Genomic DNA, 15,039 nt, shown 5'->3' on the forward strand with positions numbered 1-15,039 from the left:
TTTTTGATAAACGTTCAGGAAAATTAAACGAAAATGCTTAAGAAAGTTGTCGGTAAAATGCAAAAATCCAAAAAATGAGTGAAAATCTCTGCGGTAGATACTGGCAGCATGTTCCCGTCACTGAAACTGCTCGATTGGTGATTGACAGCTCTCTACTGAGCCCTTTTGAAGGCAGTCACAACCGCAGAGTGGGTTGTCCCTCGTTTTGTTGTTGTGATTCATGTTTTGAGGGATTTTTGGCAAACATTCGGCAGTGGAGCAAAGTTTCAAGCGTTTTAATTGCATTTTCCCAGAATTGTTTTTATAATTCGCAAAAATGAGTGATAATAATGGTAAGATTTTAAAGTCAGCGAAACAGTCGTGCTAAATGGAGCTTATTTTAGAGCAAGCAGTTGCGACCTTGCCAGAGGAGGAGCGCCCGGAAACTCCCGAAGAGGCGCAACCGGAACCGAAGCCGGACGAGGAGCCGCCGGCAAAGATGGAGGACGTGATAACGATCGACCCGGAAGCGACCGAACTGGACCTGAACCATGGGCGCGTCGGGAAGATCGAGCAGCTGGAACCGCTGGTCAATTTGGAGAGGTGATTTTGCGAGCGATGATGCGGAGTTATGAAATATGTTAAAATTGATTTTCTTTCTAAGGTTGTACATGCGCTGGAATTTGATCAAGAAAATTGAGAATTTGGACCATCTGACGGAGCTGCAGGAGCTGGAGTTGTACGACAATCAGATCACCGAGCTGGAGAACTTGAATTGTCTGGTTAATTTGGAGTAAGATCTTTAGGGAGAAAAATCGATTGTTTAATTAATTTTAAATCATTTCTCAGAATGCTAGACGTAAGCTTTAATCGATTGCACAAAATTCAGAATCTGGAAGAGCTGACAAAGCTGCGCAAGCTGTTTCTGTGCGCGAATAAAATCTCAACCATCGAAAATGTTGGCCACCTAAGTAATTTGACCATGCTCGAGCTTGGAGACAATAAGATTAGGGTTGGTCTCCTAAAATGTCGTTTCTCCGACAAGAATTAACGATTTCCTTTGATCCTCGCAGAAAATCCAGAACCTCGAATCGCTCACGAACCTAACTCATCTTTATCTTGGTAAAAACAAGATCAACAAAATCGAAAATCTGGACCAGCTCGTGAAGCTGGAATGCCTCAGCTTGCAGAGCAACCGGATTGTGAAGCTGGAAAACCTGGACAAGTTGGTGAACCTCACAGAACTGTACATATCGGAGAACGGCATCGAGCGAATTGAAAACCTCGCCGAGAACAAAGCGCTGGAGACGCTCGATTTGGCCAAAAATCGCGTCAAGGTGCTGGAGAATTTGGACCATTTGGCGTGTCTGGAAGAGCTTTGGGTAGGATTTAACAAGTCTTGAGGTACTTTGATAACTAATCTAGAACTGTTTTCAAGATGAACGACAACGCGGTCTCCGACTGGAACTGCGTGTACGTCCTGGCGCAGAACAAAAAACTCGCAACGGTTTACCTGGAGCGGAATCCGCTCGCTGGGGATGCCACCTACCGGAACAAGCTGAAGCTGGCGGTTCCCTGGCTGACCAAGATCGATGCCACGCTGTGCCGTTGAGCAGAGTTGCGGCCATGCGACGGAATTTATGAGGAGGACCAAAACCACGAGATAGTGCTGCTACTAACTATATTGTTTGTATTTTGTAAGTTGCCTAACTATTTGTTCGTTGTAACGTTGTTATTAATCCCCCTTATGATGGACAAGTAGAGTAGATGGAGCGTTCGGAACAATGAACTCGTAATTGAGTAGAGATTTAAAAGTGGTTTTATTCTTCACTCGCCATCAGATATCACTAATTAAGGGATAATAAAGCTCAATACAAAAACACACACACTCGCGCACTCAAGCCACACCACCGCCCCCTCTTCAGGGCATCTTGTCGTATCAAATGTCCCGATAGTCCCCGGTTCCGTAGTGCTTCTGCGACCCGTTGTGTTCCGACTCGACCAAAAAGTCCTCGTACCGTTCCCCCTTGTGGGACTGCAGCAGCTCCCGCTTCGGCCGCATAATGCCCTTCACGTCGTTCAACGAAATGTCCACGTCGCGGAACGCGTTCAGCAGAATCACCGCCACGATCACCACAAAGAAGCCGCACAGATCGCCGATAATGTCCTCCGCCTTCATGCGGCCCCACTCCTTAAACAGTATCGCCGAAGCCGTGATGACCAGCGTCGTGAAGATCACGTAGTAAATCGGCGTCACAATACTCGTGTTGAAAATGTCCAGCGCCTTGTTCAGGTAGTTGACCTGAATCCCAATGAAGATCACCGTTACCACGATCAAAAAATAAGGCAACCACATGCCAAAGTCGTTCGATTTCCCCGACAGCGTGTCTCGCAGCGCCAGTCCGAGCGCCTTGCACGACATCACCGTCAAGCTTCCAACCGCCGAGCACAGCAAGATATAAACGATCACGTGCTTGTGCCCGTACCGCGGTCCGTAACAGCACCCAAGAACCAGCGCAACCGCCAACACCACCAACACATAAGAGATAAACGTCGGATCTTGCAACTTATCAAGCAGCAAGTTCAAATCATCAACCTCCCCTTCCTTCGGCGAATGAATCACAATAATCGTCGATCCGATGATGCACAGAAAGCAACCGAGCTTCCCCAGTAGGTTGAGGCGTTCCTTGAGGAATTTGGTGGCCAGTACGGCGGTCACGATGACGGAGAGCGCCCCCAGCGGAGTGACGAGCGAGGCCGGGGCGAACGCGTACGCGGCAAAGTTGGCCGCCTCGCCGATGCCCACTGAAAAGGGGGAGAAATTTCGTCAGTGAATCAGTTGATGGTTTAATTTTGATTAATTAGTTTGAAAAAAACATTGAGTTTATCACAAAGACTCGATTTTGTCGAACATCTCTTCCTGGCGCTCGTGGGGTTTAACCCTCTACTGCCCAAATTTTTTTTCGAAAATTTTTATTTTTCTCGTGTTCAGGAGGTCATTTTGAGCAACTTTTGTTCTACGAAAAACTTTACTTCTCTTGTTTTATGTTTTTCTTGTTTCATTTTTAGTATTTTAATTTGCATTTTTCTTGTTTAGTTTATGTTTGTTTTTGGTAGTATTTGGCCTACTCTACCACCTCCTATCATTACATTTTGCCTATCTAATTTTTTCATGTTTTTACAGTAACTTTTTCAATTTTTTGCATGTTTTTCACATTTTCTGCTATAAAATGGAACCATTATCATTTAAATTGTAAATAAATGCGTAGAGGCATAGTCTGGGGCACTAGAAAAATTACTGCATACTTCTTTTTACATAAAATATAGGAAATGTTAGTAAAAAACACAGCCAAAGTTGACCCCTAAAAAAAATAACATTTTTTAAAACATTGGCAAAGTCACATAACACAAGTCAAACCTCCAACCCTAAAATTTTCCAAAATTTTAAAAGTTCTTCTTTCCAATGCTTTTTAAAGATCAAAAATTTGGGACCATCCATAAACCACGTGGACACTTTTTTGTGAATCTTTTACCCCCCCCCCCTTCGTGGACAATTGTCCATACAAAAAAAAAACTTTTTGTATGGATCGTGGACAATCGCCATACCCCCGAAAGTGTCCACGTGGTTTATGGATGGTCCCTTGGTTGAAAAATGGATTTTTGGCGATTTTTTAAATCGAAGCCCGTCTAGAGGCGGGGTTGGGTTGTAGAGGGTTAAGAGCGTTACTAACATTCCTGTCCCATTAGGGTGGAATCTAGTTATATGGGAACATTGAGAATGATTAAAATCCAATCAGCAACACATTTTTTGGGTCCCTTTTAGGGTCCTTAACAACCCCCCAAAATTTGGCAGCGATTGGTTAAGCCCACGATTGGCGCAAAGCGAATGAAATTTTTATGGAAATTACTATGGGGAATCTAGCATTTTCACATTTTTGAATTTACAAAATTCAGCACCCTAGCAGTGTAGCCCTGGATGTCCTTAACAACTCTTCCGAAAAAAATATGGTGCTAAAATGCGTCATAAAAATGATATCGAGAAATTAAAAAGAGAGATGTGAGCCGGTAACATGGAGTTAAACTTTCGCAACTGTCATGGTAAACTTCACAGAAGCTTGACAGAAAGTTTAACTCCATGTTGCACTTTTAATTTCTCGATAGAGTTTTCAAAAGTAGTGTATTGAAATAATCAGTAAAACTCAAATATTCTGCCAACATTGCCTAAGGAACCATGAAATACAAAATAGACATGACTGTTCTTGACACATTCCGCCGTGACGTTGCAACGCTTTGACTTTTCTTTTTTCAGTATTAGGTTTTACACCGTGACGTCATTTGACAGCTCGTGTGCACTGTTTACATGGTCTTCGTCGATTGTCGACGAATTTCTCCGAACAAAATCGACGACCGCATCGGACTGTGCTAAGTCCATGTAAACATTGCAATCCTTCTAACCTCCAAATCAAGTCGGCGTAAAACCTAATTTCGGCTGTAACTCAAAAATTACATTGCAAAGGTACATATGTTATTACAGATTCGGAAAGTACATTTTAAGCGAATATTCTATTTTTGAGAGGGGGATATGTAGCGTGACGTTGCAACGCGTGACTTTTTCTCAATCCTGGCCCAATTCATGTTTCGCCAATAACTCTGCTCTGTTAAACGGCAAATTTGGAGTTCTTCTTCCATTTTTAGTGTAAAATTGGCCAACAAATCGAATGCAATCATTAGTTTTTCGAAAAAATTAAACCTCGATTTTTGAAGACCGCTTACATTTCGTGACGTTGCAACGCTCTGTTTTTGAAAACAGGGTTTTTCGTTGCGTTGCAACGTCACCAAATTATAGTTTCAAAATAACTCATAGTTTTTGTTAGGCTGAACAACTGTAGGTTAAGATTTGATCGAGGGGCGGGACAGTAGTAAAAAATTAAATAAATTAATTAATTAACTGCCAAAATTAATTAATTAACGAGGAATTAACTTTTGTGGACGATCAAAACATTGCCACCTCTTTTTACACCACATTGGTTTGACCTCGGGTTTGACAGTCTGACATCTCGCGTGTTTGTTTTTGTTGTGTTGTAGAAACGTTTTGTTACCAAGATCGTGCGGTGCTGGGGAACCTAGTAGGGAACCAATTCTAGAAGGCGGGCAATCCGGAGGGCCCAGATTCACAAATGAAGTGTCCTGCGCTGATGCTTTGGCCGCGCAGCAGGCGGCTTGCCAGAAGCGGTTTCCAGTGACGTTTGCGTCGACACAACCGCCAAATCCGCATCTAACTTCCAGAAAACCGCCGTGACCGATACGATCCTTAGCCCATCAACGGCCAGACCGAGCTGCAGCCCCTGTCACTGTCTTTGCTGTACCGTAAAGAGCGGTCTCCTAGCACGAATCCAACAACACCGGATCCGGGACAAAATCTCGAAGCGGGTAGCCGAGTGCAACAGCAGCATCGACGGAGGATGACTGGGAGAATTAATGAAAGTCGTGACGAGTGTTTTTCCGGGACTGGACTTGGGAAAGGCCGGTTCAAACGGAAATGTACGATATGGGTTATCTACCAACGTGGTAAATTCACAAAAACAATACAATTTGTTTCTATCTTTGTTCTTTTTTGCACAAAGCAACTGGCCGCCTCCGAATGTTAACTGTTCCAGACGCTGATGTCCAAGCCGGTGCACACGCTCGATCAGATCGAGAAGCAGAAGCGGGCAACGACGCCGCAGAAGGATTTTGCCATCGTGACCGGGAAGCTAACGACCGAGGTCAGCGATCTGGAAAAGACCTTCAAGGTGATGGGCATTCCCATCAGAAGCGGACCGGAGCCGGTTCAGGAACTCGGCATTTTCTCACTGGCAACGTTTCTTAGTTCCACCAATGTGACCACGGTTCGAAACAAAATTCAGCCGATGCTTAAAACAAAGCGCTAATAAATCGGCCCTCATGCCACCGACCGTGTTTACGCCCAGGTCCAAAAACCTAACCGACCTTTTCACCAAAAATGGTAACTCGGTGATCGAAATGCTGGTCGAGTCCAACAACGCCAAAACAATTGGGTACTAAAGCCCTATGTCAATTTATATGTACAACGTTAAAAAAACACGATTAAAAACCATTTCTGATCACTTTTTTTCATTTTAATGCAAATTTTTTTTTTTGACAAGACAACATTTTTTCGATGGATTAACTATGGTTCCCTTGGAACGAGCTGTCAAGTAGGAGCTTTTCTGTCAAGAAGGACCGCGAGATTAATTTTTCAAAATTGATTTAAAAATCCATTTTAAACTCTTTGTTGTACGACAAAGGGTCATTGTATTCAGAAAAATAAGTTTTATCGCTGTAAACAATAATATCAACAATCTAAGCTTCATTTTAGGACCCAATTACCAAACGGTGGCGACCACAATGGATTCTTCCCAATGGCGATGGAATAACAAGCGAAAGAACAAACTAATTCTTTGGAAAATACAACGCCTCATTGTTCTGTATTTTTATTCTATATTTATTGTTTGTTGAGCTGGAGTAGTCGTCGAGCGGATTGAAAATCCACCAGCTCCAATTCGGCCATCGCATTATCGCGCCAGTTCCATGAGCAGCAGCAGCTCTGCAACAATACCTTTCCCCCGTCAAGCGACGCACCAGCCGAAGTTATAGTGGCTGCCGCAGCTGATTTATCTGATTAGAAATCCCCACCTGCGTTGCGAGCCGAGCATTCTCCAGAAATAGCGGAGGAAGAACCTGCCATGCCGGAATTCTTCGAAAAGAACAAAACAACCGTCGCCGAGATGGAACCCGACTTTAGAAGTTCGTCCAAGGTGAGCGTCCTTGGGAACCTCTGCCGAAGCAACCGATTCCAGTTCCAACGCACAGTAATTATACCAGCTGATCGCCGTGCCGGCGGAAACTTCGACGGGCCCGCGATCGTGCTGATCGTGGGAAGCATAAACACAAGCAGATCCGAGAGCAGATCATTCTTTATTCATTGTTTCAGTTTCAACAACTCAAAGCCAAAAGTACCAACATGCAGCTGAATAAAAAAAACGAAATAAATAATTATTGCACTTATTTTTGTTCATGTGCTATTAGCATCGACCTTTGTCCTTCTTGTTGTATTTCGTAGAATTAAACAGTTTTTGCACTTTTGGAACCACTGCTAGAACAGTGCCGTCTTCGGGGCAAAAACGCCAGTGCAACCGCCAGCAGCGATCCAGCGATGTGGCCACGGGGAATTCCCTTGTTCAAAGAAACCGCAGCCCATGTCGTCCTCGGATCCGGATTCTTCCATCTTCTAATCCTTGGCGGAAATGGCGGGCACAGCACCACCGGACGACATCGAGGACAGCTTCTCGCGACCGGAAGCGATCAGTTTCCCGATGGACTTGCCCTTCAGCTCAATGACCTCCTTGTTGATGCGGGTTGAGTCAGCCTCGAGACCAACCGAGCGGCATTTCGAAACCTTTTGAACCTTGCAACCGAAATTTACTAATTACTTCCGGAAACATTCGCGAAAATAAATCAAAAACAATAACAAATGACCGGCATCTCCTCATTTTTGCAAATCAACACAAACTTGACAGGCGGGTGTGCGAAGGAGAAGCAAAACAAATCAATGTTTTCGACAAAGCAGGTTGGGCGCTGTCAAATGTTAGTTGACAAGAGGAATTTAATTCCTTAATACATTAAATGCGCAAATTAAATAAATTAAGGCCAGTTTCGCGCCCCTCGGATTTGATTATAAGACATTAATAGACAGTACAAGGACATGTGAATTGATTGGCCTGCCCATGCCCCCCTCCCTCTATTCTGCTTTCACAGTTGCAGTACGATTTACGAAGTTTTCCAAAGGGTTTTCAAAATATTTTTTTTTGTATTATTCCATTATCACGAAGGAACCCCCCTCTCCCGTCCTCTATCCATGTAACGGGACGTCCATGCATTACGTAACGGCGTAATATCAAGGGGAGGGAGGAGGGTTCGAGGATTTATACAAAAAAAGTGTATCGGAAATGTATTTCCAGGGGGTGGAAGGGGTCTAAAAATATAAATGTTTTGTTACGTAATGCAAGAACGCTCCCTTAATATTTTAATGGTTTTGGGAAACTTACAAAACACGTGGAAGTTTTAGAAGGGAGGTGAGGAGCTTCAAGTTTTCAGGAGGGCTTATTTTGAATTTATAAATAAAGGGCCCATAACGTTTGTTGATGGCCCCTAAGGGGTGATCTGCAAACAACGTAACTTATTTTGTTGACTTTTGTGCTTTTTGATTTAAATTTGAGGAAATAATAAAACTGTTTACCTGCGCAACATAACATTTTTAATTGCGAACAACTAAACGTTGCATACAACTTATTTAGGCAAGGGTTCGTCCAACAACAGAGTGACAAAAGTTTGTAAAAAAACAATCGAATCACGTGATTTTCATTGTTAAGTGAATTTCACTGTAATTTGGTCTACTTAAGGGTGTGGGATAAAAAAAATCGTTGCGTTGTATTAGAATGAACCCTCACGTAAATCAGTTAATCATAAAGGGGCCATTCAGTAACCACGTGATTACTTTTTTGAAAGTTTTAGATTTTTTCCCCCTTTAGAACATCGGTATATTTTGATTTGTTCAACAAGTTTCATAAAATACTACTTTTTTCGAGTTGCATACAAACTTAAGTGACGGAATTTGTGAATGACCCATGTACAATTCTTTTGTAAATATGCTCGGAAACATTATATAAAAAATATATAATATTTAGTATCCTTTTATCTTCAACAACCAACTACGCATTCACCTTTTTTACCATGTGGCCAATATGATTTAAAATTTCGTGACGTTGCAACGCAAACTTAAACCTGTTGTAACTTTGGATCTAGACAACCAATTAAGTCGCTCTAGATTGCATTTGAAAGCTCTTTCCAAGTACAAAGAGCATCCGAAATATCAAAATGATTGAATGTTTAGTTTTTTGTTGACATAAACAAATGTCCCTTTTTCGTGACGTTGCAACGCAATAAAATGGTAAACTTACACTAATTTGAAAAAATACTTAACTTAAGGCTAGTATGCAGATCGGAAGGAAAGGGGTCAAGAAACAGCTTTACGAACAGCGGAACAAAGGAGAGGGAGCGATTTCTTGGGGCTTTTCTTCACCCTCTCTGACTTGCTTGCGCTGCCGCTGCTGCCCATTTGATTTTTTCTTGATCGGTTCCTTCCGAAGTGCGTATACCGCTTTAAGATAAACTGCAAACCCATGACATTTCCGTTTAGTACAACTAAAAACCTACAAAATGCAATCAAAAGAATATTTTTTGGATTTTATTTCGCTGAAAACCAGGAGTTTTTAGAATTTTTTTTTAAAACGATGATTTTATCACGAATTGATGCATAACCTAACCAACTTGTACAAAATGATATTCAAATGATCAATTAATGAAAACCATGATTTTTGAAGCTTCAAGTAGTCTAGAATGGAGGAAAAATATCCAAATAGCTCATACACGCTTTTCAAAATTTCATCCTAAGGTGTACATTGCCGGAATCGACGTGAAAAAGTGTTCAGAAGACATTATTTAGTTAAATTGCACCCCAAATCCTCAAATATATTATAGTTTTCGAAAGATTCCGCTTGACTTGGCAGTGTTGGCAAAAAGTATGATTTTTTTTTTGAGTATTTCGAAATGTCTGTCTTGAACGCTCCGTAATTTTTGTTAGAAGCAATTTGGCACCATACTGTCTTCGGGTAAGTTGTTCAGGACACAAAGGGATATACTTCTACGGTGTTAGTTTCATTAAATAATAAAACATGAATTCAGTAAATTTAAAAATGTGAAAATGCAAGTTTCCCCATGGTAATTTCCATAAAAATTTCACTGGCCGGTACAAATTTTGGCCCAAAAACCCTTCGTGTACGACACTCAATACATGCGACGTATACAACTCTACTCCATCGAGATCTACAAAAGGACATGGCGGGCGCCGTCAGAGGCCAAGGACTATTAGCTACATTTGTACACATATTCAAGTTTTGACAGTCTTGATGATTAATTTCTTAGCACGTAATTTAATAAAAAAAAGAAAAATCTGCTTTTTTCCTGATTTTTTTTTCTGGATTTTACTCCAATTTTACTTTAAAATTCCTTCGATGTCAAATTTTCCATTTATTTACGATTTCGAGTAAGAAATCACTGAAAAACGTCAAAAGTTATGAGCTTTTAAGTGTTATTTGTTTAGTTTTTAGAGGCCAGATGTCAAATATTTCGATGGAAACGATATCCGGATCAATCATGCGACCTATCGTTGGATACGTAATCAAAAGACCTATCCAACGAGTCGAAAAGATATCTGTAACCCTTATCGAGATGAAGTTTTAATTAGAGCACATTTGTAGGTTAGACATTTTTATTTTGCCGAAAAAAAACTATATTAGTGCGAGGAAGGCATCAACCACGTTATGGTGAATTAAGTAACGTTTCGAAATATGTTTTAGTTGACAAAAAGGGCCAACTTTTGAGATTTAGAGCTTGACGGATGTTTTTTATTTCTGCAAGTCATAATTTTAGCCTAAAGCTTTATATGCACTTCGAAAGGAACCGGCCAAGAGATGGTGAAGAAATGCCCCAAGAAATCGCTCCCCCACCTTTGTTCTGCTGTTCGTAAAGCTTTCCGACCCCTTTCCTTCCGAACTCCGTACTAGTCTTTAAAGTGGTGCACTTTATCAAAAGTTCACTAAAGTTTTTAGGCCGCCTTCACGGCTGGGGCGCAAATCAAAAAATCTTAAAATTCCAAGATTCAAAAAATCGAAAATTTATAATTTTTTAAAAATATCAATAAATTAGGTTTTCAATTGATACATTTTTACCTGTTATGATTTGAAGATTTATTTTAACTTTTTGATTTAATTGTTTTAAATTATTTTGAAGGTTTGAAAATATTTTACATAGTTTTTGTCATTGGAGAATTTATTTTTGGTATTTTGAAAACTATTGATCGCAAAATAACATAGGGGAAACATACCCTTTCCAATCAAACACCTATCTTCGTCATATGGAGTGTTTGATGCTTGATTAAAGCTCCAAAAATACTATTAAGGCTATAAACATACCAGCAACAGCACCGCCTCGAGTAAGCACGCAAATGTTTGGCACTTACTGGCCAAAAAGATCAAATTTAATGTTCTTTTGATCCTAATTTCTTTTGCAAGACCATTTCTCAAAATTGTGTTGGAACACACATCCACACGCAAGATGAGAGCTTGACTGCTTAACGAAAGTCACCATCAATATCTTTTCACTTGCGCTAACGATTTCAAAGCGCTTAAGATATAAAATTGCTTCCAACTACCGGCAACATGTTCTTTTGAACATTAGTTAGTCACTCACTTGAAAAATAATCCCAAAACATGTAAATAATTAGCAAGCGCCATAAAAAAACAAACGCGCCAAGACTTTTGACGTTTCAATTTTGACGACCCATTCCAATCGAAGACTAAAGAAATCGGAGCGAACGGCGAAGGCAAATAAAGAACAAAGGGTGGCCACTAGAGGTGGGCAAAATCGCTCTTTTTAAGGAGCCGCTCATTTTCGTTCGCTCATTAAAAAGAGCCGCTCTTTTGAACGGCTCTTTCGCTCTTTTTCAAAATTTGGATGAAAAGGTTTTTTTTTAGAATCGTGTGATTTTATAACTTATTTCACATTGGACTTTTATATATTCTAATCTAATCTAATCAGACCCTAGCGCAGCCAATCTTTCGAAGGGATCCTGGAGAGTGCCTTAGGTTAGATGACGCCTAGCACTCTTCTTGTCATTTATTAACATTTGTAGTGCGCCATTGCATCGGAATGCATTGAAACAACACAAGCGTTAAAGCGGCCAGACCTACTGCGTAAAGCCGTATCGCAGAGATGACTCGTAATTGGGTTGAGTTTGAGCACTGAGTGTTCGAACAACAACACAATTCTGAATCGACAGGGGAGGAAGAAGCGTGGGGACACACCACAATACGCTCCGAGATTTTGGTTGTATTCGTTGGGAGCACCATGCTAAGAAGGTTTGGTACTCCGGGACCCTCTGGGATGGGACATTGTATTTCCACGAATGCCCTGGACACTATTTGCCGTGGTTATAGCGCCACAACTCGCTCTCTGTAACAATATTCCTAATTCCAGTCCACGCTCACCAAGCCGACATGGCCTAGTGGTTAGCATTTTTGCTTACCAATCCAAAAGACGGGGGTTCGAACTCCGCCTCGAGCGACTTTGATTTTTCGTTCATATTCATCATTTTAAATTTATGTGTTCTTAACTTTCTCGTTGGGAGCAGATGGACATCGAACCCAGAACCATTCGCTTACAAAGCGAACACCGTAACCAGTCAGCCACGGCCGCTCCATCACATTGGACTTTTATATATTATTTGATAAAAAAAATTAAACTGAAAACGAGAAGATGCCCTTGAAAACCATAGGTCTTGGTGGTCTTCATGTCAAGATTTCTACTCGAACCTAAACATTCGAGTAATAGAATGGCTTCCAAACTTCAATCTAAGATGCCGGAAAAGTTGCTTGTAATTTTAAAATTGTATTAATTTCTACATGAAATGAAATAATGATAATATTTTATTTGGAGAAAATATTCTGTGAACTTTTTCTTCATTCTGATTGAATCGATAAAATATTCAGTATTCACTACATTTTTGGTAAGATTTTAACAAATCATTTACTTTTGGGATTAATTTTTATATGCATTGACATTTTTGAAATTGCATTTTCAATTCTAAAAAACAAATTTGATACAATTTTTTTTTTGAAAATTCAATAAATTATATTTATATCAAAAATCATGCCATCTTGAAACGGTTCTTTCAAAAGACCGGAGATTTAAAAAGAACCGCGGTTCTTTTTTTGTGAGCCACGGTTCGTTCGCTCTTTTCAGTGAACCGGCTCTTTGAGTGGCTCGCTCTTTTTTTGCCCACCTCTAGTGGCCACCAACACCACCAGCAGCGCCTGTTGGAGTAAGCCAGTGATGCCAGGAAACGTTCTCTATAAATGCTACTTTTCGTGGGTGTTCGCTCAAAATTCTATCACAATTGGCAGCACTAAGCAGACCCAAAAGAAAATAGAAAAATATCCTGTATCATTCTAACACGGCCGCTTATTACGCTTAAAATTGGTATATGCGGCGAATGAAGCTGATTTAGGTAATCTCAAGAACTCAAATTTTTAAAATTCGATATCTCTGGAACGAAACTTATTCCTTTCTGGCAATAAGTGATTCTTATGTAAAATTGGCAGCGTAATGCGATGGTGAGGTCAAATTTAAAAAAATAGGACTGTTTTGAGATACGGCCATTTAAAATTTTCAATTGCGCAATGCAGGTAGATAAAACATCTTAATCAAAATTTTAATCAAGGAAATGGAATCTACGTCTAATTTCCTTCAAAGTTAAGCTTAAAGCGGTGTATGAACATCGGAAGGAACCGGTCAAGAAAAATTTCAAATGGGCAGCAGCAGCAGCGAAAGCAAGCCAGAGAGGGTGAAGAAAAGCCCCAAGAAAACGCTCCCTCTCCTTTGTTCTGCTGTTCGTAAAGCTGTTTCTTGACCCCTTTCCTTCCGATCTCCATACTAGCCTTAAGACCGACCTTCTAAGATTTGTGGTTCCTTAGCTATCGCCGTTTTAAAAATAGGGGTTTTGCTCAAAAATCGCAATAAAAATCATTTTTTTGGGGGTGTAACAAAATTGAGGCGCTGGTCCGATTTGGACGAAATTCGGGATTCTTGCATGTTTTAATAGTATCAAAAGCACTGCCAAATTTGAGCAGGATCGGAGAGAGTAATTTTCAAATATAAGAAATCGACAGAATAAGTTTCAATCTAAGACCATTTTAAATTTTGTGCTCTCTTAAAATTTTCCACTAAAAATCATGGAGCAAAAAAAAAGTTATTGCTAAAAACAACTTGCACAATCGGTTTTAAAGTATTTTCGATAATACATTCTATAACGATTTTTTGTTGTATTTTCAATCTAAAAGATTATTTTTAACGCTTTACTGCAGGGGTTTGAAAAAAGTTTTTAATTATTCCAGGTTTTGAAAAAGTTTGGATTCCAATTTTAAATTGCTGGTTTAGGCACACCACTCTGTGGTTTAGGTTTCATAAGCTTTTACAATCCAACGTTTATATTCATTGGATATATAATTTGGACCGAAAATTTGCGAAATTTCATTCCAACTATTGTTACGAAAATCTAAATTTAACAATTGAAATTTGATTTAAAAATCAGTTTCAAAGTAATTTAAGCTTGATCGTCTGATAGTTTTTGATATGAATCAATCCCAATTTTTAACTAGCCACAACAGCATCGCCAGTCTATCGCTTGGACTTAATTAATGGATGAGTCACCCCCCAGCTGTAGAATTCCCACGAAGTCAACGAATCTCCCCCCTTGAACTCATCCCGTCAACGAATACTTACTGCAAATCAGTCCCGCCCACCAGACCCAATCCCGAAGGTAGCCAAATCCTCCGGCGCTGGCCCGCACCGAACTGACGCGGGACAACCGGATCAGGCCCACCTTCTTGATGATGAAGCTCGACCCGATGAACAAACTGCTCGAGACGGCCAGCGAGAGCCCAATGTAAAAGTCCTGCTGCCGGTACAGGTCGTCGATGGGTTGCCGCGGGGAGGACATTTTCGAGGGCGCGCGGGGTTCTAATTACGGTATCGATTAATCCGCAGCACTTTAGTGGCTTGTCCTTGGGTACAAATTTTGTCAGAGGTTAAGTTTTTCGTAGTACATTGCACACAAAGCAGTTCACACGCGTGGTCTTTGCTCGGGGAAAGATCGATAAGGGATCACGCCTTTTTCGGTTACTTTCGTGATATTTTTTGTCCCCTGACGGTAATTTAATCAGTAGAAAATGTTATCAATTTCCGTACCAGAGTTAGCACTTTTTGTGAATTTACTTTTTTGTTTACGTTTTTCGAGATATGAATCACTTTGACGTTTCTCGACTTTAACATGGCCTTTTTATTACAACTAAAAAAACTGTCACTCGAAAAGGACCCAGCTTACCT

The 15,039-nt window shown here is 40.6% G+C and overlaps 2 protein-coding genes across 2 annotated transcripts; one reads left to right on the top strand and one right to left on the bottom strand.

The window, feature by feature from the left end:
- Window positions 1-190: 190 nt before the first annotated feature.
- On the top strand, window positions 191-1,793 carry LOC6043297 (protein phosphatase 1 regulatory subunit 7). The gene is made up of 6 exons (XM_038254876.1): window positions 191-332; window positions 384-582; window positions 644-772; window positions 829-991; window positions 1,053-1,361; window positions 1,418-1,793. The coding sequence occupies exons 1-6, from the start codon at window positions 317-319 to the stop codon at window positions 1,589-1,591; spliced, it is 990 nt and encodes a 329-aa protein (XP_038110804.1). The 5' UTR covers window positions 191-316; the 3' UTR covers window positions 1,592-1,793.
- LOC6043299 (magnesium transporter NIPA2) lies at window positions 1,781-14,965 on the bottom strand. The gene is made up of 2 exons (XM_038254875.1): window positions 14,437-14,965; window positions 1,781-2,784 (listed from the first exon to the last, which is right to left on the bottom strand). Exons 1-2 carry the CDS (start codon window positions 14,651-14,653, stop codon window positions 1,919-1,921), a joined length of 1,083 nt encoding a protein of 360 aa, XP_038110803.1. The 5' UTR covers window positions 14,654-14,965; the 3' UTR covers window positions 1,781-1,918.
- Window positions 14,966-15,039: the final 74 nt, after the last annotated feature.

This window comes from Culex quinquefasciatus, chromosome 2 (assembly GCF_015732765.1).
Source record: "Culex quinquefasciatus strain JHB chromosome 2, VPISU_Cqui_1.0_pri_paternal, whole genome shotgun sequence".
Classification (NCBI taxonomy): domain Eukaryota; kingdom Metazoa; phylum Arthropoda; class Insecta; order Diptera; family Culicidae; genus Culex; species Culex quinquefasciatus.